Source organism: Numenius arquata, chromosome 18, assembly GCF_964106895.1.
Source record: "Numenius arquata chromosome 18, bNumArq3.hap1.1, whole genome shotgun sequence".
In the NCBI taxonomy this organism is placed as follows: Eukaryota; Metazoa; Chordata; class Aves; order Charadriiformes; family Scolopacidae; genus Numenius; species Numenius arquata.
This window is the reverse complement of record NC_133593.1, coordinates 10863428-10890837: the sequence shown is the minus strand read 5'-3', so window position 1 is coordinate 10890837 and position 27410 is coordinate 10863428. Positions and strand designations below refer to the sequence as shown.

Below are 27410 nucleotides of genomic sequence, written 5' to 3'. Positions count from 1 at the left end.
ACGTGGTGCTGAGGGACATGGGTCAGTGGTGGGTTTGTCAGTGTTAGGTTGATGGTTGGATCTGAAAGGTCCCTTCCAACCTAGACAATTCTATGATTCTATAACTCCTTTCCTAAGTAATTAGGGTGTAGATAAAGAAGGGAGCAAACCTCTTCCTCCCTGTGCAAGCATCCTCACCTTGGGAAAAAATCCCAGCGGGTACCAGTTCATTTACAGCTGTGGGACGTGGGTCCTCTCCAACCTATCGACGGTCCTGCCCGACAAACTGCTGCCATCGCTGCTTCCACGCTGCAGCGCTTCGGTGAACGTTCCCCCTCCGCTTTGGCTCTACCCAGCTTCTGAGGTGGTGGTGATCACGGACAAAACTGATGATTGTGGGTTGTTATAAACAGTAGTGACACACACCACAACCCCAAACCAGGGGGAGGAGGGAGAAGGACAGCGGAGGAAAAAAGGGATTATGTATATTCCTAATTCTCCTTAGGCATACCTGCTGCCATCAGTGATGAACATTTGTTCTGGGAAGAGCTGCTACCAGTGGAACGCTTAGCATATGAACACTAACCTAATTCCTGTTGGAAATAAACCAATTTCCACTCTCTCCTTTACTAGAGGAGTATTTCAACCTAATAATAAAATCTCCACTGTAGCATGTCAGCCCAGCAGCTCTCTGGTAGCAGGCTGGAATTTTAAGTCTTAATGCTCCAATATCAGCTGTAATGAATTCTACATAAATATGACTTCTAAAAATAAAAAGCCTTTTTCTTCCCTTAAAACCATGTATGAAAGAGACTTTAAAAGAAACAGAAATGGGGTCTGGCCTCTCACTGCTGTCAGTAATGGGGATCTTTCTGAAACAGTTTAACTATTCACACCCAGTGCAACCCAAATAAAAATATTTCACTTGCATTATTCAGCTCAGCTTTACATTACCATTCAACATGGGCCACCACAGTAAAAATTATAACTGCTTATAAAACTAGTGAAGAATATGGGAAAAGGCAAACGGGATGATCAGTCAAAACAGAGTTAAATCCTGACTCGTCATAAAACTCCACCATTAATGGTGAAATCCATTAAATGCCAAGACCTGGACAAGAAAACTGTTTTTCCACAGGAAAAACAGATTAATTAAAGAGTTTTGTATTATAATCTATAACAAAACAGTACAGCTACTTATCCTGCTATCATTAACTTGTGCACATTCATCAGATCTCGTTCATTTTTACTTGCTTAATTTCACACTGAAATATACAGGAAGTTGGTTTCCAATGTCTGTCTTTATCTGAATTTTTCCCCTTAATAAATCATGAGCAGTAATCAAAATAAACTAATCATTATAAACTGTTATTTAGAAAAATGGAGGTGATACTAAAAAAAAGTCTGGATCTAAATTTAAATACAAAGAAAAAAGCGCCCAGTGACGGGTACATATACACTGTGCCATAAGTATTATGCGGAGAGGTCAGGGTTTATGAGCAACCTGAGCTCCGACACCCAGAGGTGCTGCTGCTGCTGACTTCCTGAAGAGCAGTTCCCTTTCTCCGTTTTATTTATCTATGTACATCCGCCCACGCACACAAAAGCGCTGCAGAGTTACGACCCGTCTGAAAGAAACCCCGTCCGCTGTATTGTCAGCGCTCTATTGTAACGCGCTCGGCCCTCTCTGAATGCAACGTTCAGCCCCAGCTTACCACCCCGACAAAGGAAGGAAAGCACTTTACGAAACCAATTTAATTGGGAGGTGACAGAAAACACGCAGCCATTTTCTTTAGCCTTATCGCTGAATTGGCTTGGGCTCCAATCTCTGCCAAATCCCACTCGAGAGAAGACATTAACCAGGTCAGCGGAAGAGGTGCTCCGCGGTGGCCGGCGAGGGGCTGGCGTCCCCACAATTACTGGCGCACAATGAAGCAGTAATCTTTACAGATCATCTCTCCCAAGAAGCATACTGCGGACAGGAGGAGAGGAGAAAGGTGGAAAGGAGGGAGGGAAGGAGAGAGAGAGAGGGAGGGAAGGATGGAGAAAAAAAAAAAAAAAGCAAGCAAGAAAGGAAAATGAATGTGTAGCTGCCTCGCGGCTCAGCAGATGTCTGTGCGTGATGTACGAGGCTGGGATAAGCTGTCGTAGCCGGCTGCCAAGGAGTGGTAAGTGATTAAAGCCTCCACCAGGCGAAGCACCATATTTAGAGTCCGTGGGGTTTCGAAAGTTGCACCCATTCCTTGCTGTGCTGCCAGATGTTGTCGGCTGGGCCTGCTCCTGTTCGCTGGGCGCGGGAGGCGGCAGTTGGTACAGCCAGGAATGCAATCTGGAACGTTTCCGGAGGTGCCGTACATTAAACCTGTGTCACCCATCCTTCACCTCTACCGAACGCTGAAACAACTCCAATTTGCTGCCACTTTCCCTCTTGGGAAATGGCCAAGATACAGTTGTGCCTGGCAGACCCATTTGTTTTACTCAGGTGATTCTCTTCCCTCAATGACCTCTATTAGTTTAAGTTTTAATTTAGATTAACCCCAGCACCCCAATTAACCAGTGAGGGGAAAAGCTAAGCTGTGACTAGTCATATTTCTGAAATCACGATTTATCGAAGTTAAAGTTATTAGAAGGAAAGACGGGCCATTCATCTACTGCTATTTTTCTTTTAAAAATTTAACTTTTCACAGCCAATGAGCACTTCCTCTGCACAGGTCCAGGGATTGTCCATCACAGCTATTTTGCCTCAACCACTTCGTTATTTTGTTATACTGACTTAATTTGTTCTTTGTTCTTAGGGTTCACTTGGTCCCTAAAGCTGGGCTTTGGGTCCACTTGGGCCCCAAATTCCCCCTCAGTATTATCTCACTGCGTTACAGATTTGGCCTTTTTAACCAGCGCTGCCAAGAAGACGGGCACTCTCTGAATTCCATTTTTGAGCCTCCACAGATGAACCTGCTGCCTTCGCCTGCCCAAGAGATGCTGCTCAAGCCACAGCAATACAGCAGAGATGCTCTTACAATAAATACACAGCCTGGAGAGGAGCTAACTCGGCATACATTCCTGGCTCTGAGGCAGGATGCCTTCAGCAGATCCCTCACAAACAGTAAATATTCAAATTGTCCTAATTTGCACTAGGTGAGGTCTACTGCAAAGCTTCTCTTGGGCATCTAGAGCGGGAGGGTTGGAAATGCATGGAAAACCTTCTTGAAGGGGAAAAATATAAGGCAGTGTTAAAGTTCTCTGTATTCCTTATCTGTAAAACATAGGTAAGAATTACCAATTTAATACATCTTTTTATTCATCTTTAGTCCCGGCCCTGTGCATGAAATCCCAAATTTTGAAAGTATTCAAATGATTCTGGTTAAATCAGTTACCAGAGCACAATCACATGGCAACAGGTCTCTTCCACTGCCCTAACACTTCACCAGCCACTCTAAAAACTATTCAGATCTGAAATCTCTGCTTTTCTAATAATATAATGATATTGTTTAGTCCTGAAGTTAAAGCTCTCTGTGGATCATCAAAGCAAAACTAGTTTTTCGTGCATTGGGGATGGACTTAACAGTGAATCACTCTCCTCAATACATGGCAATTTCAGTATTTCATAAAACTGGCACCATCATTTATTAAATTACAAACACAAGGTTTCCCTAAGGTGCAGCCTCCACACATTGGGTGCAGATTCCTTGTTTCTAAGAATTTTGCAAATAAAAAGAATAACTGGCTTAAATCCAAGCTGGCACAACTCCAAGAAAAGTGCTAGAGGAGCCCTGCAGCTTTTTCATTCAGGAGGTAGATGAGATGATTTAGGTTGAGATAAGAGTAACTCAGGTGCTTTTGAAGATCTACTAGAATCGTTTTTCATAATGGGACTCTACCCAGAGAGAAAAGTCACCTCTAGAGAATACAGTGATTTTTCTCTTGTGTAGCAAAGTTCCCCAGCAAGAACAACAGGCACAGACCTTATCCTGCAGCCCCGACTCACTCGAGTACAGCAGTGCCAGTAATGGCAGTAAGTTGACATCCACAAAGCAAGTCTGAGCTCCCACAGCCCTGTACCGAGAGTTGAGAGCAAAGTCCTCTGAGGCAGCTACAGAGATTCCGGATGTTAAAAGAGATAGCCGAGTTTCACTGGTCAGAGAAATTTAGAGCATGGACCCGACCGCATTAGCTCTGTAAGTATAAAAACCCAACTGGAGCCATAATTCCAACACAGATTTACCATCACCTACCTGGTGATAAAAGTCATCATCATCAAATATCTCCTCATCTATGTCCTTCAGGTGCCTGTTGGAATCTGCCTGTGGGAGGACCTCCTGGAAGCACAAAGGAAATACTGACAGCTCAGATGTGTGCATTTCTGTCCCTAACTCTGACGACATCAGGTGCAGCCGCTTCTACACACACTTTAACATATGAAGGAACGGAGAAAAGCTCCCAACATAACAAGCTTTTAAGGACTAGGAATACATTTAAAAGCAAGGCAGAAACGCTGCCAATGCCAAAATAGATTTATGATACCTTTACTGGGAAATAAATAGGATTGTGCAAAGTCTTTCTGGCAAAATACTACAGATATTTTTAATGTAATGGCAAAAATATATCTTGCAAGTGCAGTAATTCTACATGATCTCTCAGAATTGAGTATTTATTCATTCTTAAATACTAAATTAATAACAGACTTACTACTAACCTATTCTGTAGGTTATATATGCAGTATGATTTTAGAAGTGACTTTCTGGGTTAAAGATTCTAAACTCCAGAGTAAAGCAAAGTTTTGTAGCCGCTACCTTAAAAAGCAGATTTAGTGAGCATCAGGAGGGGCACAATCACAGACCAAACCCTGTTTTCCCCCGTCAATATCTGGCACAGGAGAGAGTGCAAACACCATAAAACCAGAATTGAAACGTCTGCAGCTTTTTCTTAGCCATTACATTACAGGAATCAACACTCAGATACCTCCTTCATAAATCTCTCACAAACAAGAATGTTGCCTGCTAAAGGCTCGAGCTAATTGTTTTGCTGAGAGTTTCGCTGCTTCTACAGGATGAGTTATATAAACAAAATATTCTTACCGAATTTTCAGGCAAAGATTCGGGGGCCGGATGAGATTCCTGTTCCTGCTTTCCCAGCACTGTATACACTGATCGCTTGGTCTGTGTCCGCCGTAGCAATCTCTCTTTGTCCATCATAATATGATCAATCTGAGTCAAGATTGAACGCTCAAAGGCACCGAAACCCTGCAACAACATTAACTAGTGTCAGATAATGCAGAAAGCTTTTCCTCAAGGCAGCAATGTTCCTCTATCTTTCCATGTCAGTGGATAAGCAGACAGCATTCCAAGAGGAGGGGGCTTGGGTTTCTTTGCAGTGATTTTTGCTAGGAATTTTTATTTATTTCTCCCTCTCTCTGCCTTCCCAACCTGAGGCAACCTGACACCCGGCTTAATAAAATGCCTTTGCTGTCCTGGTTCAGATGAACTTCTCAGTGATTAATACCAACTCACAGATGTTAGGAAACCCTGGATCTTCGGGTGAAATGATTACCCATTGTATTCAAGTGTACACTTCACAGAGGAGGAGAGCCACAAAGCCCCTAGTTGTGTTATAAAACACAGACAGCTTGTTGATCAGCAATAGTGGCATCTTCATAGAGCTTTCTTGCTGCTGCAGACTGGCTAAGATGAGGTCTCTGCTTGGGAGAACACCAATACTACCCAAGAGTTTTTCACCAAACTTGGGAAACCATTTGCATCCGAAAAATTTTTTCCTGCCCATCTGCTCCAAACAAAAGAGAACAGCTTTATGCCTTTGAAATTTGAGGGCCGGGTTTCTTTCCAAACTCATTTGAAGGTTGGGGGAAAGTGTGTACCTGTGTATTTAATTCTTACTGCTGTAACTCTTGGCTTAACTCGGAACACCCATGATACGAAATTGTCAAATCAACTTGTTCCACAAATTTCTGCTAAACAATAACCACACCAGCACATGGAAACAAAGACTTGCCTTTCCCATTTTGCCAGATGCCAGCTTTGTCTTCTCGTGCCACTTCTGCAAGACGTTGTTCCGATAGGTCCTGAAGTCAGCATATCGCTTGGCTATGAATTCCGGGTAGTCCTCCATCTTTAGCTTTCGTTTGGGGAGGCTCCTCCGCTTCTCCTGAGCCTTATCCACTTGCTCTTCATCACTACTGCTAGGGATTTCTTCGTCACTAGAACAAAAACATGCAGATTAAATACCCTACACCTCTCTAAGGCAATGTGTGAATTCTTAATGGCCCCTCCACTATTTTTTGGAGGGGTTATTATTCCCCACCCATGCTTTTTCCGCACCATGGTGATATTTATGGCAAAAGACCCGTGGTTTAGCCCCTCCTCTGTTACCAGAAAGATTACAAAACAGAGTTCCCAGTCTGGCAGAAGGAACTCAAATGGTCATTTGTCCAGAGTGTCTGTCACCCAGGTACAGCAGCAGCTGAGAGAACAGCAGGGAGTGAGTATGGTCAGGAAGGCTGTGCGCTGTCCTGTTTGTTGGAGAATTGGAGACCAAAGGATTCAGAAAGGTCTTATTTTGTATTTACCTCTCAGCTTTAGATTGTTTTCCATCTACCAGATGCCTTGTGCCTGGGTATTGATAAAGCAGCTCATCCTGAAGTTCCACTAATACTTTCAGCAATGCCTCCAGGGCTTTACAACCTGCAGAACAAGAGGCACAAGTGACAGTTTCCCCCTGATCTTTGTTTCTGGTGGAGACACAGCTTTGCGGTGCTTAGTTTCTCATCTTGAATCTGAATTTCTGCCACAGCTACTGCATGTCCCATTAACAGTTCTTCTCTAAACAGAGATGCTGGTTTATCTTCAAACTGATTTATAGCTGTTAATGTCAAACATCACCACGCTGGGAAAGAAGGTTTCTTTCCTCAAAAGGGAGGAAAGGAGGCAGGACTGGCTCCTAAACATCTGCCTGGCTGCACGTGGGGAGTACTGATCTAGTGTTTCACCAACAAACATTCAGGCAGAGCCCAAAGGATTAACATATTGCAGAAGCAAGTACTGTGTGCACAAGTGTCTGATGACACACACATGACAACCGTTTTTGCTGACTAACTCCCTTCCCTCCCGTGTTAAGTTCTGCAGCAGGGCCCAGTGTCAGTTTGATAATACGAAGCAACACAAAGGAAAATGTATATATGTACACCCCGTCTAAACTTGACCTCTGGCTTTTCTTCCTTGTACATAATGTGCATCTTCTAGGGAGCAGAAGGAGGGAGGGCAAGAAGAAAAACCGAGCTCCTGCAGGGCTGTGACTACTGCTGGATTCTATGCCGCTGTGCTCACCACGCAGGAGGTATCAGAAATTAGATTGTAAGTAAAATTAAATGTAGCAAGATCTGATCTATTGGGGGGAAACTTAAACAATGCCCTGGCAAGTTTAATGAGAGGATTCTGATCAGAAAAGCAGAACTTCAGGCCCAGACATCCACAGAAAAGAAAGTGAAGAAAAGATTGGAGTAGAGAGGCGTACAAAATGCTCAATACATGGTCTGAAGGTTTGTTTTAGGGGGATGAGCAGTTGCTTTCCAGGGTATTTGCAGACACAAATCCCGTAGATCTGATGCTCTGTATCCAAAGACTTTCATAGCTGACTATTTTCTTATCTATGCCGATGCAGAGAACACAATCTCTGTTTCAATGATCTTATGTTCTCCAAGGACACAGTCGCAGCTGACTGCGGGAAGGGTTAACGGCACACCGTTGCAGCATCTGTTCTTTAAAAATAGTTCTTTTGTGGCAACCAACAAGCCTCCCCGCAGAACACTCCAATATAAAACAAGTGTTTGTCTAGGCCTACACAAACTCTCCCTTTGTACATGGCTACACATCCATCACAGGGTCAGCTCTTACAGGTAAAACACTTAGTACGCTTCTATCAAAAAAAACCCTAAACTGAACTTTACACAGATTAATTTATATTTACCTGACACTGGTGTATTGCCTTCTATTTTTACAAAGAGGCAGCACCGAAAGGGGAAATGCTCGGAGGAGCGTAGCACACCACTTCAGGATCTGTTTTCTTGCAGGATATGTTCACGCAGGCTTGGCTTCCTTCCCCAGGCACCCACAAGCATCCTTGAGGGCAGCAGTAACCCTGGCTGCCGGAGCACGTGGATTTGTCCAGAGGGCAGGAGGAGCACTGTGATGGTGGGAAGTTCCCCAGAGCTTCCCCTGGTACCTCCTCTGCCAGTTCCTCCACTGATGTGAAGTCAGCGGGGCTGTTTTACTTAACTCCCAAACCCATTTCTTTCTTTGAGTTACCATAACAGGATGGAGAGAAGGAGAGAAGTTTTCACCACTTGCTTTTTAGCTTTTTTTTTTTTTTTTTTTTTAAATGGAGGACACAGAGATCATGGGTAGAGCAAACAGCAAATCTTCATCAGCCAGACAGAGACAGTGCGAACAGAAATCAGCCCAGACATTCAGAGGTCTCAATCTCCCGCACGTTACCACTCTGATATTGCTCAGTTGTCACCATCTTCAGATAAATTACGGCCTGACCTCAGTAACACGAAATGTCAAGGAGAAGATGCTTTAAGATTTCTGTTGCAGATCAGCTGTTGGACTTATCCTCCCCCAGCCCACGGTTCATTATAGATACGTTCTGACAACTCTTCTATATAAACCTATTAATGGATTAGATTTGCTGTACTTGTAAAACAGTCATGTGTTAGCATCAAAACAATTCCGAGAGACAAACAGACAAAAGCCCTTAAAAATGCATTTGTTGTACGTGTCTGCAGCTAAAGCATCACTCGCAAAAGGAAAGTGCCCCCACCCTAGCCCGAGCACACAGCTTACAGCAGCAAAATCCTTCCCACTGCCTACAACACAGCTAAATGTCCCCAGAGCTTCCGAAACTGTTTATTTTCTACCCGCTGCCTATCCTCCAGCAGCCGTGCTAATGCACCCCAGGCGGCTTTGATCCTGTCAATTATAACTGGAGTAGCACTCCAGCTCTTCTGGGGTATATCAGGGCCACGGCGAGCAGGCAAGGAATAAAGACAGGCTCGAGTTCCCCCAGGCTATGAGATATGGACCCCAACAGAAGTGGGGATGGGGAGCAATTTTATTTGGAGTGAAGGGGATGGAGAGGGCAGGAAAGACAATGACCGTGCGTCTAACCAGGTGGGAGGGCTAATTATTCCAGACAGTGGCTTCATCATGAGCCTCTTACAGCTGGGTAATTTCCGTGCTTTCAGTTCTTGTGTATTTAATAGCATTATTGGATGGCATTCTCATTGTTACTGTTGGGTGCTTAAGTGTGCTGTAAACTCAACTTCAGAAGGCAAGAGTCACCCTCCGCTGCCCTCTTTCCATCCAGCCCTGCCCTATCCATTTCACGTTTAATTCCAGAAGGGACTGTTTTCTTCCCAATCTCCTCTTCCTCTTCTCATCCCTCTAATGCCTTCGTGTGCCGTTACACTGTCTGCTTTGGGTAAAAAACTGACTCCATTTGTGAATGAAGGCAGCATAAAACAAAACTGTTTCATAGATGCAAACACGTCATTTTGAAGGAAAGCTGGATGCTGACCCTCCTGCTCTCCTATCCCCCACAGCACATTTTTTTAGGTGGCTTTTTAATGTTGCCCCATGTCTGAAACAGACAATTAAACTAAAAAGAGTCACAAACATGGAGCTTTGAAGCATGCCAGTACCATAAGGCAACCAACTAGCAGTTTTCACGTGTGATAACCATCAGGTCCTGCTCTGTTCACAGACCAAAGCAACATCTCTAAGAGCAGAGGCAACGCCAGCCCTGGGCCTCCCATGGCCACCAGCTGCATTAGGTCCTAGGTGGTCCCTGATGATTTTTGATTTCTAAAGCTTTAGGGTCTGTGCCTCTCCCGCTCCCTGCTGGCAGCTTTGCTGCATCTCTCTTATAATCTGCACTGCAATGTGCCGGGGTAAATATTCTAACTTATGGCGACATCAGTGTCACAACTGACACCTTTAACACTGGGCCATACACCATCAGTGAAAAAAACCTCAAAACTATCTCCTTTTCTTGCACATCCAGCCTGTGTTATTTGAGGACAGGTGGCTCAGCCCTGCCTTAAAAATAAAAGAAGGTGGATCCCCTTATGGAATTTCAGTATGAGCAACTGAAATTCCCCCAAACGACAACTCATACTCTGTGTGTAGGAGAGGCCAACTAACCCCAGGGCAAGAGGCAATCCCTCCTTCCATCAAACCTTTTCAAACCTGCCCTTTGGGAAAGAAAAAAAAAGATGCTGAGTGGGATCCATCTGCAGCTGCTCCAAGAACACAGCAAACGTGGTTGGAATATAACTTCCAGCTTAAATGGGACTCGGAGTGTCTGTGGTGAGGCACTAACTTGCAAGAGTCACTTTTAAGAGTCCACGGGAGCCCCTTCATTTTGTGTACGGGAGTGAAAAAGTTGTTCCAGATCCAGCAGACAGCATATCAATCCACCAAGAAAGCTGGGAGCCAGGATCAGTAAATCAAAGTGTGCCTTTCTGTTAATGCTCTCTCATACGTTCTCATTTTATACATCCCTTCACCCAGTCAGAAAGTAGCCCTGGAGTATTTAGCTCCGTTCAGGGATAGCACTGCCATGTATCAAAGTGTCAGGAGACCCACCAGAGATGAAATCTGTCCTACTGCTCTCAAACCACAAAAATCAATTTTGTCAATGCCAGCGGTTATGGACAAACTGGCTGCACTGCTGGCGTCCCCCCCTCTGCATGGGATGGCTCCTGACTGCAGGACACCGACCCCAGGACGTGGTCCCACCACCAGAGGAGAGGGTCTCTGCAGAGGGTGGTTTTGCCCCCCGCTGCCGCTGAGGTCCCAGCGCTGCCACGCTGGGGACTCATAGGCACAATGGCTTCTGTGCTCGTCCATCGCTCCCAGTTCAGCATTTCCAGAGGCGGGCAGCTTCCCGCGCAGAAAAATATCTGTGCTCTTTTTCATGACCTCTAAAAATGGGGTCTCATTTCATCTTCCCAAGCAGCTGCGGAGAGCGGCAGCTGGTGGGAGCAGCAGGGAGCGGCCTCACACAGAGACGCTTTAAGGCGATGGAAAAAAGCCGGTGCCTCAAGGCCAGGCTTTCAGAGGTATTCACAGAGAGACGACCAGGGGGACTCCCAAAAAAGCTCCTCCCTGCCCTGATGCATCCATCCAGCAGGTCCAGAGTACGACGGTCAGAGACGGTGTCTTAAAATTGGGGCAAAACTCGCAGGAATTTCACTCCATCGCTGTACGCTTGTGGTATCTTACAGGGTGTGATGGGGCACTGCTGTGCCCTACAGAACGGTGCCTGTTTTCACCGTACGCAACCACAAACCTGAGCATCCTGACCGTGAGGGACCAGCAGGAAAACACCGGCACGCACAGGGGATGGCAGAAATTGAGAGCCCGCGCCAAAGCTAGAAATTAACTACTTTTTCCCCTCAATTAAACCGGAGGATCTGGCATCACAGGAATACCGTCGGCATGCAAGCTTTTAATTTTCCGCGTACCTCCACGGGCTGTCTGAGGTGCTCACACAGAAAAGCTGGAACAACGCTGGCGTGTGAACCGCAGCCTGTGGAGCAGAAGCTGAGCTGCCAAATATTGGGAGAGTCCGTCGTCCCCCCCGCCGTCACCGTGGAGAGTCACCGTGTCACCACAGCACCGAACCCGCGCGGTGCCCAGCGCTCTGGTCACGTTATGCAAATAAAAAAAGGCGGCGAGGAATCAAACCTCTTTTACTTTAATAGCTGCACATAATGAAAAGCATCTTTATCAGGTACACGCATTTATCCCGACATTCAGATGAAGAGGGGAAATTTTCACTCCTTTCAAAGGACTGCAGGACAGGAGTTAAACTACAGGTCAAAATGGCACTCAATACGCTGGCCCGAGAACAATACTTCTCATTCAAATCCACAAGCCAGCCACTTGCACTAGTCATCCCCAGCAATTAATCCCCCAAGAAACACGTTTGATTAAATCTTTTCAAGCAAATCCTTTGCTTTGCTTTTGTTAGTTCACTTCTTGTCAACATCTATTAAAATATGCCTTTAATTCTCCCACAATCTTAAAAAACACCGATTCCACTGTCTTCAACTTTAATCAACTGTATGGCCGGCATTTTTCATTTCATAATAATGTGCTGTTTGGAATTCAAGAGGCAGGCTCAACATCAATCATTCGGCAAGAATTTTTCCACTGCAATAAATATGCAAATGAGGAAAGCCAGTCAGTCGTATTTCAGGCCCGACTTGCTAGTGTTTTAAAAAAGACACAAATTTATTAATTGCCGTTGGCCAGCGGAATCCTATTACTTTGGGCATTGATTACAAAGCTGTGTGAGTGATTATTGTGCAACTCGCAGGCTATCCAGGCATGAGGAAAAATTATTAAAGCAAGGCAGAGATTATCAACTCAGAATAACAATAAGCCTTAACATTTTAGGCCTCTAACTTCTTCAACAAAGAATTACGCCAGAGCTCCAGTGTATCATAATTCTGAAGTCTGTCAGTATTACTTTTGGAGCTTGCTCTCTATTCCCAACAGCAGAGACACGTTACCAGCCAGGAAAAGGCGGGGGGAATTCCTCCAGGTATCGCATCGTAAACACGGGGCTCTGGACAACAGCTTTGCTGTAATTCCCACGGCGTAACTAACTGTAGGAGGAACAATACGGGGTAGGAGGACCTTTGCTGTCTTCAGAGCTGCACCCCTGTGTGTCCCGGTGCCCCAAACCCAAGATGCACAGAAATAAGAGGCTACTGAGAAGCGTAAGACAGAAGCCACCAGAGCCAGCCCAGACTAAATTACAGGCTTTGCTGCGAGCCCTCTGGCAGCAGAGAGTGATCTGATTTTTTTAGAGGTGGTATGGTTACGTCTCCGTTTCTCACAGACTTCAGCTGAATCCTACCACAAAGCACTTGTAAATCTTGCCCAGGTTATTTTAGGAAATGATGGAGTAACATTCCCTTCATGCTTCCCAAAACACCGAGTTTGTGGAATTTTATCAAATGATGGTAGGAAAAAGGACTTTTCTGCTGATTGCGAGAAAAAAAGGTCTGCTCCATACCAAAGGCCCAATTTGCTGGTTCCATTGGAATGCAAATGATGCAAAAGCCTTTGCAGAGGGGAAAATTGTGTTCCTTCAGCACAAAGGAGCCAACGCTGCAAACCCCTTTCACACAAGCAGTTCAGCTGACTCCCAGAGTTACAGAACGGACTCAATTTAGCCCTTTCACTCTAATATTACTGCATTTGACAGTAAGGACAACAGGATCAGACACAAATGAGTTTGCTAAAAGTAAAGAAAATAACTAGATGCAACAATAGAATAAAAGGCTTGGTATTCAAGGATTTTATTAGTGGGGACTGGGGGAGGGGGAAAGCTGAGAAGGGAGAGAAAGAGAAACACTTCCATGAAGTTCATGCTCTACTGATTCCCCTCAACCATCATCTTTTGATATCAGCCCAAACCAGGGAGGGGACGGGGCTTGTAAAAATGAGATTTATAAAAACTGATGGTTTACATTACTGTAAATGTAAAGAAGCTGACAGCACACATTCCCATCTCTGCCAGGCAGGAATCCCCAAGTACATATGCAAGAATGAGAAAGGAAGAAGAAACGTGAAAATTTCATAGTTATCTAGATATTAAGGACAGAAGGGAACATTAGCCCATCTAGACTGACCTCCCCATATAATACCAGGCCATTAATTACATTTATCATGACAAGCACTGAGTTTCCATCTCAAGGTAACCAATTGCCAATTAATCCCAGTTAGCTGACATTTGCACACGCTTGTCTGGATGCTTTGCAAGCCTTTGTTTCCCCACATCTTGTTTGTGGAGTATACAGGACTAACATGCACAAATATTTAGCTAAACTCAATTTAATTAGCTATTAATTAACTTGGGAAACTCAAGTGTAGGCAAACCTATTTGATGTGCTTAAAGTGTGGTGTAATCCCACAGTCCGGAGTTCGGATGTATCAGGCCAACACCTACAGACTCTCCTGGCATTTCTTGCACTAGAATTTAAGACAGCTTTAAAATAAACCTCCGACACCAATAGTGTCCAACACATATGGCTATGGAGATAACCTATAAAATGGGAGCATTTCAATTTTACCACATCTATACAAGAGAAGCAGACAAAAATTCTGCTCAAAAAGATTAAATACCAAAAGCTAAAAGCCTTGGCACTCAGTGAGGAAGGGCAATACCCTTTTTTTTTTTTTTCCCCTCTGAAAAAAGACCCAAACTACATGTTAAATAAACATCCTGCGCTTCTCTTCTCCACTACCTCCTACCCCTCAGGATTTCTGAACAATTCACAGACAACAATGACAAGACCACAAAACACTTTCCTGGTAGCTCTCACAGCCCAAATCCTGCACCGGCACAAAACCTCACATCGCCATCACCCAACTGAACACGCAGAGAAACAAGAAAGCTCCAAACTGGAGACCTGTGCCTTTGGCTAAAGCTTCTCACTTCTTATCTCCTCCCTCTCACCCACTGGAACATACACAGAATGGCTACCCGTGATCTTATCATCCCTACTGACCCCAGTTCTTCGCAAAAGCTCTCCAAGGCAGAGGATCATTACCACAAAATGGACAAAAAAGGGTCCGATTCATTAATTTATTTTAGTTGAGAGAAGTCTTCGTTAATGTCAACAGGCTTTGGCTCAGTCCCAAAAAGAGTTGAATAGATTATTTATTAGATCAGAGACGAAAGGTGAAATTTGGGGACATCTGCATCCACATCCATTTAAATCAAATTCAACCCTGCATGAATTGACAAGCAGGATGTTTTTTGTATTCATAAAGTGTCTACACTAATACAATTCAATTAAAATGAACTACCAGTTGTAAGAGGGCTAGATCTGATCACAATAATTTACACTCAGCCTTGAAACCCAGTTCCGCTGTCACACATTTGTGCAGGCTCCCAGTAAAATCTTCAAAGCAAGAATATATTTAAGTCCATGATCTTGCCTAGCACCAATTAATCCTGTAACTGCTCTATGCCTCTGGAAACTGTGTAATCTGCCTGTGCCTCAGTTCCTCCCCCACTCCCCGGTGACATCTACCCCGCTCTGTATTAATGCATTATCATCTCCAGATGTATGTATGGATACATTTGAGTTTTAAAAGTGATCCACACATAGAGGTGATAACAAAATTATGACTGGAATTATTGGCAGCTGATTCCCTAAGGCTTCTCTGAAAAATTCCAAGCCTGTGTCAATAAAGGACATTTCCTCTGATGCTACCCAGATGTGTAAAATGACAAGCAGGAGCAGGCGAGGAGCAGGGCAGAGGGTGGCCCACCATCAGATGGAGCACCGCTGTCCCACAGGAGAGGACACCTGGCCCGACACATCCTCTCTTGCAGGAAGGGGTAGAGGTTCTCTGGTACCTAAAGCAGACTTGATATTATCCAAAGTTACTCAATGCTTAAACAGCTGCTTCAACATGACTTACCTCGACCTTGCATAGAATGTAATTATTATTTTTTTTAACATCAGGAATCAGAGTAGCAGAATCCAGAAAAAATCCTCCAATAAAAGACACTGAGAACATACAAACAAACATACACCAACCAGATACTAAAGAGAATCTTTCCCTCTGTCTGGAGTCCCTTTTCACCAAAATATTACAGAACTAACCCAGAAGTAAATAAAGATAATCAGTGTGGAGCATTCACACAGAAACGTTTAATATGCAAGAATGTAAAACCAGAAAACACATGGCATCTTTGCAGGTCTCCTGCTGGCAATGAATGTAAGTGGGATTCTTAATCACATCCTTAAGAGGCCTTGTCCACAAACGCGCTGTTTAGTCACAAGCCTCAGATATTTGTCACGGGAGCAGTTAACCAACCTGCCGTACCAAGAGCCCAGCTCAGGCAATGATTATAAAGGTCCAAACAGCTCCAAGTGGAAGCACAGCCCTTTACCAGGGCCCTCGTTACAAATGTGCCCGTTTCTGGGTCAGTGTTTGGATTGGACTGCACATTTTAGGAACGAATGTCCACATCTCCTTCCTTTCCCAGAAGGCACCAAACACCCAGCCCTGTGCAGTCCCGGGCAAGTCCTGCAAAGTTTTCCAAGTGCTCCTTCTCACTCTACTTTACAATAAAATATAATTAAATAGCAACCGTTGGCTAGCTGCCCCTGAGATGTGTAACACCTTAAGGGAATAACTAATCAATGTGTAATATAAGTTATCCAACAACTGACTCTGAGTTGAAGAAATGGGCTCCGGAAAGATTATGAATAGTGAGTTGCTTCCTGCAAATGTCACATGTAGCTCACGCTCGTTTCCCTTGTTTCATCTTTCGATGTCTGTCTTTTAAATAAAGATTCTTCACAGCACCCTGTTTTAAACACATATTAAAGGATGTAAAAGGTGCACACACTCTAATATTCTGCAGTCCAAACTCAATATGGAGAAGGAAAGGCAGGACTGGGAACCACTGTTCAAGCATCAACACCATTTCAAGGTGTAATTACGTCCCCAGAGCAGCCAGAAAGAAACACACTCTGTAACACCACACAGGCTGCAAGGAACACTGCTAGGAGGGTACAAAAAAAGGACTGGTCTCCACCGTTACATATAACTTAATCCCAAGAGGCAAAACGCACTATTCTGCTGTCCTCAGGTCCCAGTGTGCTTATGGAGTGAACATGGTCACCCCGCAGTGCTCTGCAACACCCTGTCTCCAGGTCATTCATCTCTGTGTGAATGACCCCAACGCAACAGTTCTGGAAGGATTTCCAGAGGGATTTCTATATCCCTGGAGGGATATAGAAATGCCCTATGATGGGGGAAACAAGGTTTCTCCCAGGTAATACACTTTCCTTGAGTACAAGGAACACAAGAACTGCATGCTGTGCACGGGTGGAATGCCACTAGCTCATGGCCACAGAGAACGTCCATGGTTGAATCATCTAGAGTAACATCACAGTGATCAGGAAAATAAGATATAGTTGACAACAGAGAACACAAATTAAAGTTCAGACATCACTGTGAGTTGAGAGAAGATGCAGAAATTTCAGCAGAATTTAAAAAAAAAAAATGTATAAAATTTTCTATCAGCAGCAGACAAGGCCCTGCGCTGAAGGGTCCCAGCTGCTGCCAGGCAGAGCTCACCGCTACCGCTCCGTTCATGCATTAATAACCCAGGCAGGTTCGGGGATAACGGCCCTGCAACCACATGGAGCATTTCATTTGATTTTTTTTTTTTTTTTTTTTTATCTGATTCACTTCATTCAGGTTTATTTTGTTATTGATCACGAACCTTTGCATAACTTCTCCACAGCTCTACAAAGTGTAAGTAACAGTTCGTATTTGCTGTCCACGCTTTTGTCCCTTCAGCGAGGAAACCCCTTCGTACAGACCCTGCAAGTCTACCTTTTACCAAAACCAGGATTTTCTCCATTTCTCCAAAACAACTTCTCTTGAGCTTATGCTGAAGAATAGAAATGTGGGATTCCAGTGTTTTCTCTTTATCCACTGACAGATGGAGTCAAAGCAAAAAAGACCCATAAAAATTCAACTGGTAGTTTATATTTCAGGGACCTACTGAGCTCTTGGAAAGTGAAATCATACACACAGAGAAACATACAGGCACTTCTCCATTTAAAGTCTTGCAATTACCATCAGCATCTTGCCTTCTGCATGAGCCTCACCTGCGTTTCTACGGTTTTAATTCCTCATCTTGACGACTAAAAACTGAAAATGACACATTACACTATTTAAAAATGAGAATTCCCAGCTCTTTTTGTGAAGTATAAAGTGTCACTGTCTCACTGCTGCTCACTGAAACATTCCAAGCTTAGTATTTTTAACAGGAATTGTAAAGAGAAAATAATTAAAATAGCACGAACAGAACTACTTTTGGGAAGCCCAGCTGCCCAGGGCACATACGACAACAGCTTCTACCCTCTGTTGATTGAGAGATATCATTTCTTAAAGCTCCTGCTGCCCCCCGATTAGCTGTGGGGCTTTTAGTCACTGAATCAAGATTTAACATAACAAGCCCCAAACCCAGACCCCGTTTAATTCCCAACACTGGACGTGGCTTCACTAATGTTGCTCCCACCTCTTCTTTGGCTCTTTCTTGCCCCCGAGGTAATTTTTCGTGACATTTTCATGAGATCCACTTCTAACCTTCCTCCCCCTTGAAAGCATACACAGAAATATGAATGGCAGGCATGCAATCTGCGCAGAGACACAGCACAGAAACTTGCACCTTGCACTCCTTTTCTATGTAAATAATGCAAGGATCCTGCGGGAACATGCCAGGGATTGGAATTTTTAATTAATGGGTCTCTTTAATGTGCAAATCAGGAGCAGATTGCAAATTCTGACTTGCATTGATTATGAAAAACATTAATTGAACGTGCAAGACCCCAAACAGAGGCAACATCTCAAGCCCTGGACTAGACTGGGAGATAGGGTGTAAGAGAATACAAATGTATCTGGGTGAAACAGAGCACTCCAGGCAGCAGCACTCACACGTGTGCAGTGCATTAAACATTTCCACTGCATTCCGAGCGCAGCCACTGTGATTTCAGCATTAAAAACCACTCAGACTTCCTCCATGTATGCAAAACAGGAATAAACATGAGCTCCACGACTAGAGTTTGGTCTCCAATTTGTATGTAAAAAGGGTGACAGAAAAAAAAAAAAATCTGGAATATAATTAAAGATTTTTTTTAAAAAAAAAAAAAAAGGAAAGAAAAAGTAAGACAGTGCAAACAAAGCAATGCTGTCTCTTTAAACAGAAATTCATCCTATATAAATTATGGCCATAAACTTTTCCTGCAGTGCAGCCTAATTAATTCTTGTTCTATACACAAAGGGAAATGCTGGGTGACAAATGGGTGTGAAGCCTGAAAGCTGCCAGGTCTGCAAAACATTTTCTACTTCAATTTATAAGCAATTTTGTAGTAAATCATCCACCAGAACCTGAGATCTCAGGAATCCAAGATTGTCCAAGGCACGTTGTATCATTTAAATGAAAAAAAAAAAAAATCATAAAAGATTACAAAAATAATAAATTAAACATTGGAGGTTTTGTAACCTCCAACCTCAAAATTTGGAAAACAAGCATGACCTTACCATTTTCACTCAAATTTGACTTTAAAACTGCAGATATAGAGAACATTGCTGTCTACTCTTTAACATAATTATACTCCATTCCTAAGGGGATTTCTCTACCCCCTTGAGCTGCACAGAGGAGGTCACAAGTGGGAGATACCAAAGAGGCAAATATAGGAAGGATTGTTTTCCATTGCAAAAAAAAAAAAAAAAAAAAAATCATCCTTGCTGTGAGCACACAGCAGAAATTTCAGGAGCGATGGAAGGACTTGGGATAAACTATGGAAATCATTCTGGGGCAGCTTTCAAAGGGACATGAGGGACTCGCCCAGGACCTCAGAGAGGTGCCCTCCTGCCCTACAGGGTACACCCAGAGTCTGGATCTTTGGCACGAACAGCTTCGTGCAACTTGAACACCAAATCATTTCCTCCTGTTCAGTAAAGATGATGACAGCATGCCAAATTTATTTCATGGATTTGGAAAGAAGTGTTGAGGCTTCCCTGAAAGGAGAGTATCATCCTGTCCAAAAGAGTGTCAACGTCACAATTATCACAAACCCTGTTCAAGAGTGAAGCACACCACGTCCAATGGAACCACCTCAACATTCAATATCTACCAAGTCCTGTCTCCCGCTCATCTTTAAACTTTCTCATGCACAATCTTGGTATTTTTTCCCATCTGGGGAATGGGATCCTACCCACAAGCTGGTAGTACAACTGGGATGAGAACTCAAGAGTCCAGAAACACCTACCCAGCCCAGTAAATACCAGTACATCAGTATTTAGAATAAAGTAAAAAAGTTTATTTTTATAGAAGGCACTAAACCACTTGATCAGCTAAAAATTGGGACTTTTAATGGAAGCTGATTTATGGTAAGTGAGGTGGTTTTTTTCCCCCTCATAAATCAAAGTCCATCAATTAATGAAAGAACCTTAAATATATTACGATGCGTATTTTCAGAAAGGATTTAGTTTCACCTGAACGGACAGGTCACAGCCCTGCTGTTCAGGCAGAAGCTGTAACACAGCTCAGACTGCCCAGGGGGTAAAGCTCTAGCTGTTGATTAGACATGAGCCCCTCTCCCAGGGCCCAACACAGCAAAGGGCGAGAGAAATGGGTCTTTACCAGATATCACCAACTACATCCCTAGTCTTTCACGAGATCTTCATGTACAAATTCACTCTTTTTTTCATGCTTGGCACTTTGTGACTTCTGGAAAGAGCATTTTTGGAGGGCAGTGAAAGATAGCTGCATTGCACAGTAGTGCAGATTGTCAAAAATTACAACAGTAAAGTAGGTTACAACAAAAAGTATTTTAAAAACATAGAAATTAGAAGAGAAATATAAATTTGGTCCCTTAGAGAACACCAGAAAACACTAAACAAGTGTAGTAGTACCAGAGCATTCCTAAATTCATTACTTCCACCTGCCAGTCTGAGCACTTCCCCTGCTAACTTTGCCCAGGCCACTCCAGCTTTATTTTCTTGCTGTCTTCACAGATGAAATACAGAACAGGAACCCAGACTATCAGGAATATCAGAGAATACTGCAACTTGCCTGCCCAGATTACGAAAAGAGTTGTGGGGAGGGAATAACTGAGCAGTTATTAACAGTGGATTTTCCTTTAGTGTTCTGGACAACGGAAAGATTAACCTCTCTGCTGTACTGGGTACAGTATTACACTCCATGTTCCTGGATGTATTTTGCTTATGGGAAATATCAAAATGTCAACCATTGTTTCTGTTAAAGGTCTTTAATGATATTGCATTTTAGACCTGTAATGAAACACAGTGCTTGGTGCAGTTTGTAATGCATCTCATTAAATACATTAATAACATGCATTTCACTGAAAGGTCAGCTTAGTATTGTTGGGAGTCCGCCTTTTTTTTTTTTTTCCTTAATCACTTCATTTAAAGCAGGAGCCCTAACTTTAAAATAGAAAGTACCTCACCTGCTGTAACTCCAGATAAGCTGATTAGCTGCCATGTTCGGGTCAGGTGTAAGCCGTAAGATGATAGCGAGAATTTGGTGTAGGGGCAAAACTCAGGGTCAGGTTTGATGATAGTGAAAGCTCCTAATCCAGTTTTAGGATGACTTGTGCCAGCCCAGGCCACAGTTTCTCAACGTGCAGGTATCAATGCTGCAGGTTTTCCAATGTGCAGGTATCGCTACACCCTGTACAACCTGACACATGGTGTGGCTGAATAGATACAGCCACAGCAAACCAGGAGGTTCAGGTGGTGTCTCTGATATTTAGCATGAAAGGCTCCGGACACCACTAGTGTTTCCTACCAACGGGTTCGCCTGAGGGGGCTTCTCGGGATCCTCCACTGGTGCTCACCTACGGAGCCGAAACATTCTGGAAAGTGAGCGGTATCTCAAGATTGGGAAAGAAGAAATAGAAGTGGAAGGGATAACCAACCTGGCAAGCTTTAAAATGCTACTGGTCTTACCTTTATTATTCAAAAATCACTGGAAGAATACCCTCTGAAGTTCATTAATTTCTGACTAGCAGAATTATTGGGCACAATGAACAGTCTGTGTATAAAAACTGTCATCTGTATGATTTTTGACAGAAAACAATGAACTTGCAGTATTTTATACGTATTCCTAAGGGTAGCATACCTGACATTTTATCTCCATGTGCTTTTACCTTAAGGCCAGTAAAAAAGGTGCTCAATTCTAAAAATTAAATAGATCCACAAGACACTGAAGTTGAGTACTTTGCACTTATCAACGGGAGCCTGCACATTATATTTGCCATATTGGAGAATCTACTACAAATCTCATCAGATCAATATCATTAATAGTGATCCTAAGAAAGAAACAGATGAAGCAGCTCCAAGCTGAAAAGATATTTGCTCTTGGCTTAACAGCACAGGCCCTCTCCTTTGGGCTACATTACTCCTGGTTAGAGCAAATCTTTGCCTTCACTGACAAAGCACAAAATTGGTACCACAAGGTGTCTCTGGACAAAGAAGCATCCCAACTCTGCACCAAACAGCAACAACCAAACCAATTATTTCCAAGATCCAGCATGAAACTTGAAAAATTTGGTAAGCAAAATTCAATCCCCACATGAACTAGAAACAGCAGCAGGACCCGAGGTGAGGTTTACCAACATCAGATAAGTGACAACAGGCCATCAGCAGAGACCAACTAGGCACATACAGAGTGGGTGACAGGAGACCTTTTCTTTGTCTGGGGTAGGAAATACCTTTTGGTTTCTATTTGCACAGTACCCAATTAGTGATTAAGGCAATACAAACCAACAGCTAATACTACAGACAGATGCTACTCAAAGCCCTTGCTGTCTCATTAACGCTTCCCCACACAGGCAAAACACACTGGTTACAGCAGAGTCTACCCAAAGTAGAAAGATTGAAGAATTCTTACAGTTCTTGACAGCACTGTCAAATTCTTGTCCACCTTCCTCTCTGAAGATTGGGTAAGTATCTGGCTGCGGAAGCCGGTTGGCTGTCAGGAGCGCCTTCTGCATCTTGATTCTCCCTTCCAATAGCTGATCCCACAGTGCTTCATGACAAAGAGAAAATAAAACAGTTATTCAGCAAGCCAAAGCACTCGCTCCTTGTGAAGGAGCTGTTGATTGAACAGCACAGGCCCTCTCCTTTGGGCTACATTACTCCTGGTCAGGGCAAATCTTTGCCTTCACTGTCCCAGCACAAAATTGGTACCACAGGGTGTCTCTGGACAGAGCAGCATCCCGTGCTATGATCCTGACTGGAATTCTGTGATTCACAAAAAAAAAAAAATCAAAAAAAAAATCACCCCTTTGTTTTACTGTTTAAAAGGAAATGCTGCAAATGGAGGTTGATAGTTTAATAGGACAGATTGAAAGAAATTGCATTCAGTATTAAATTTTTAAAAGAAACAGAAGCGGTATCAGCATCGCTGCACAGCACCACCAGCGTAGGAAGTCCCCATCCCCACCCATACTACAAGTATATTCAGCAGTGGTTCAATTAAGCCAGTGGATAAATACACTTCATAACACGAGATTTTGTACCAGCAGTGACACCAGTTTCCACAGCAGATTTGGCACAACATTTGCAAATGACTCGGGCTGCTGTAGCACGCACGTGCAGGATGCTAACAGCATGTTAACATGCTGAAGTGCTTCCTAACGTGGCCAGTTTCTACAGTGTCAGCAAGGTGGAAGTCTCGTTAAAACACAAAGCAAACATGCACAAACCTAGCTGGTTCTTCACAGCTTTGCCTTTTTCTACTTCTTCAGTGTCTTGTCCTTTTGAGAAGGTCATCATCCCCCCATCATCTTCACTGTCTTTAGTTTCCTTGATATGGTCGTGGTTTTCACTCCCGTATTCCTCATCACTGCCTTCCTCCTCATCACTGCCTTCCTCCATGCTGGCATCATCTTCATCTTCCCCCTCGCTGCTTCCAACGTCATCCATCCCCTCTGTAAATTCCTCAAAGTCTGTGATATTCTGGAAACTGAACTTCGGTGCCTTGGCCTTGACAGACAGATCTGCCTCTTCATCCTCGCCCAAGTCATCCTCCTGGTCACTGCCAGCACTACTGGGCTTCTCCTTTGGTTTACTGCCTACGCTGCCATTATCTTCTGAATCTTCACCGCCACTGTACCATTCATCTAATGCTTCTTCAGCTAGTAATTAAAAGAGAAAAAAGTTATTTACTTACCAGCAAAATGTGGCACTTTGCAGTATGTATCATCAATAGCTACGGGTTTGGGCTACTTAAGCTCCAAACTCCGTTTTATCTGTGTATGATATAACTTTCTGGTTTGGCTAAATAATGGAAACACAAAGACATATCCACAAAAAGATCTCAGCTCACATTTACCGCAGCAATGATCAGTACATCCATGGCTTAGCTTTCCAATGAAACACTGACACGATAAGCAAACGAGGTGCTCAGAATTTGCTACATGCGTTTTTAAAATGAGAATCTGAATATACTTGCAGTCCCCAAGATATATTGGCTTAAAAACGGGAGCTGTTTCTTTTCCTCTGCACAATGTTCAGTCAGTGTGCTGACCCTCTTCCCTTAGACCAAAAAAATATGGCCTGAATTTCAGGAAGGCACTTCAAGATGATGTCCAACTTAATTGTACCTGTTTAAATGCCCTGAACAGGGACCTAAAGTTTGTCACCTCAGTTCAGATGGCACTAGCTCAGTTAACATGCTAACATATTTTATGTAGTCTAGCGAAAAGGGGAAAGAAATGAGATTCCTTACCAGACCCTTCTTCAGACAGAGCATCTCCCCAGAGTTCTTCTTGCAAAGCTTTGCGAGATGTAGCTTTTCCACTATACCTTTTATCAGCTTCCAAGAGAGAGGCTGAAGCTTTTTTTCGTATATCACCAACAGGCAAAATGTCATCTGCAGTTTCATCCTCAAATTTGTCAATCACTTTAGCAACTGTAGCTGTGGGGAAAAAAAAAAAGGGGGGGGGAGAAGGGATGTCTAAACTGAACTGAATTTCAGACTAGAAGAATTAGCTGTAGGACGGAGCCATGGAAAACTCCTCATGCTCTACAAACAAAAATATACTGCAAAGGTGAGCTGGATGGCAACGCAGCCTCACGTAAGAGTCTGGCTTTTAGGCTTTGAGAGGCAGCAAGGCTCTTCCCTGCCTGGTGAAAGAAATCCAGTCCGCTAATTTTCTGCAAAGGGGGAAAGGTTGCTGGGGAAACAAAGGCAGAGAAAAAGCCTCAAAGCTGGGTTTCGTGTAGATCAGCACCAGTCCTGCCTAGAAACTACTGAGCAAAGTAATACTTAAGATCTAGCAGAAGAGATAAAACAGCTACAAGGTTATTTTCCAGAACACATTTTGTGACATGTCTGCGGCCAGAGGTGTTCTCCCACCTGCCAGGTTAACCTCTGCGGAAGGAAGGGAGATGTTATGTCAACTGACTAAATCCAACCCCCCTCCCAGTACGCTGGACTTCTCCATAGACGAGTTTGGTACCACAGGGCTCACCTGCAATACAGAGATTAATATTTATTAACATTTGCCAAAAATCCTGCTGAATTCTTTTCTTTTTGAATAAACACTGCCTAGATTCACACTTTTTTCCCTGCCTCTTCTTTATTTTAGAGCAAAGCACCACAAATTAAGCCTATCCAAGCCCTTCCACAGATTGACTAAGGTCCCAGGAGAAGTGTATTCCTCCGGGTGGAAGACTCAGTAAAGCTGGAATGCCCTCACTCACTTCACGCTTACAGATTAAATGAGGAAAACTGCAATTCAGATGCGCTTTGGCCTCTTGCTGTATATACAAACCACATAAATAGGTAAACATTTGAGAATGGCTAAACAGAGAAAATAATTTCGCTGTGGTTATTACACTCTTTCATACCCATCTTCTCCAGGACACAGGAGAGGAGCAGTCCAGGAAAGAGAACACATCAGACCATACCCCCTCCTTATTTTCATTCATGTGCAAGACACCCTGTACGCAAAATTACAGGGTTAGCTTTGTTCAACCAATTGAGTGATCCAACCGGCTGAACATCGCTAAGTGCTCTTTTAATGTGTGTTTGGAAATGTTAATGCCTCACATATAGTGTTTACTTGAGGCAAGGGGGGGAGCAAAAAAAAAAAATATCCCCTGCTCATAATCAAAGCAACAAGATCTGGTCTAAATATAGTCACTGCAGCTACGAGAGGATGGCAAGATGCTCAGCACCAGGGAACCACAGGGCAAGAGGGGCTGATGCAGAATGACCGGTGGCACTCGACAGATCTTCTGGCATTCTCAGTCCTGACACCACTAAAGCAGGAAGTCTGATTACTAAAATGGGAAAATGCCTTTACTGACTACATTAATTTTCTCAACGTTTGCTGAAATGTTGCTTACACGATACTATTGCTCTCACAGACACTTGTATAGAAGAACCAGGCCAGCTGGCACAACATTTAGCATGACTGAAGCCAACCGCTGTCAACGCGTGATGGTCAACTCACATGGGTCCTGCCCCACGGCTTAGCTGATGCTATCGGTCTGGGGAAGGTAACTCTGCTCTGGAGAAGGTAACTCAAGGAAATGGCAGGCACCAGCCTGGAAACTTAGAAGATGACACTGTCACCTACATGTCATAGAGAAAGCAACCAATGTCTCAAAATTCATAACTAAGGCAAAAAGAGCTTGATTAAAAAGGTAAGTTGATTATTGGCCACTGGAAAGCATCAAACAAGACAGGTGCAGCACTCTGCGGCCTGCTCTGAGCACCTGGTGCGACAGAGAGGGCTGTCACCAGCGACCATACCCACCGAGCCTCCCCCTGCTCCCATGGCCACGCCGGCCGGGCTTCACGGGCAGAGGGTGCCGTCCTGCCCCGACGCCGCGATTTTACGACCCTTTTCCTAGAGATTTCCAGCCGGATCCGCTCCCCAGCCTGGCTCCTGGCACAGCACGGCCTGCGGCGGGGCCTGCACTGGGGCAGCCCGGCCTGGGCAGCCCTGAGGTAAGTCCCATCCCTGAGGTAATTTCGACCCCTGAAATAACCCAGGTCCTTCGGCCAGCCCCGGCCCCTTGGCAGCCCTGAGATAAGCCCGATTCCTGAAGCAACTTCGATCCCTGAAGCAGCCCCAGCCCCTCACGCTGCCCTGAGGCAGCCCCGGTCCCTGAGGTAATTTCCATCCCACCACAGACAGCCCCGGCCGCGACCTGCCCGGGCTCGGTGCGGCAGGTGGCGGCGGGCCGAGCACCGCTCGCTGTGGGGCCGCCTGGGGCTGGGGGCACAGCGGCGAGATCCGACCTCCGCCCGCGGCTGGGGAAGACGGAAGAGCCCAGCGGGACCGAGGGGACCCCGTACCCGCGCCCGGCCCGGGACGCACCCCACGGTGGCGGCACCACGTGCGGCCGGTCCGGCGGCGCCCCTGCCCGCTGCAGCCCGCCCCCGCCGGCCGCGGGTATTAAACCCTCCTCCCGGCCCTCCCTCACCTTCCTCCGCGTCGTCCTCGGGGTCGCGCAAGCTGGGCCGGGGGTTGAGCAGCTCCTCCAACTGCCGCGCTAAGGGCGCCGCCATCTTGCCCGGGAGGGAGGGAGGAAGGGAAGGAGGGAGGGAGGAAGGGAAGGAGGGAGGGGCGGGGCCTCGCGGGCGGAGAGCAGCGGGAGGCGTGGTCTGACGATGGGGGCGTGGTTTGTGGGCGGGGCCGGCGCCCCGGGCCGGTGCAGCGCGGGAACGGGCCGCGCAGGGTCCTGCCGCCCGCCGGCTGGGAGCCCGGGGGCCACCGGGACCGGGAACGGGCAGGGGAAAGCGGGCCTGAGCCGGGGAGA

General features: G+C 44.8%; 1 protein-coding gene across 1 annotated transcript in view; it reads right to left on the bottom strand.

Annotated features, from left to right (window-relative positions):
* The window catches only part of AATF (apoptosis antagonizing transcription factor), a 56670-nt gene extending 29500 nt beyond the window's left edge, over nt 1-27170 (bottom strand). The window contains exons 1-8 of the mRNA XM_074160623.1: nt 27075-27170; nt 24364-24552; nt 23339-23770; nt 22522-22659; nt 6560-6674; nt 5986-6190; nt 5055-5219; nt 4212-4295 (exon numbers count right to left, since the gene is read on the bottom strand). Coding sequence (XP_074016724.1) covers nt 4212-4295; nt 5055-5219; nt 5986-6190; nt 6560-6674; nt 22522-22659; nt 23339-23770; nt 24364-24552; nt 27075-27159 — 1413 coding nt within the window. The 5' untranslated portion in view covers nt 27160-27170. The remainder of the gene's footprint in view (nt 1-4211; nt 4296-5054; nt 5220-5985; nt 6191-6559; nt 6675-22521; nt 22660-23338; nt 23771-24363; nt 24553-27074) is intronic.
* Between the last annotated feature and the right edge of the window lie 240 nt (nt 27171-27410).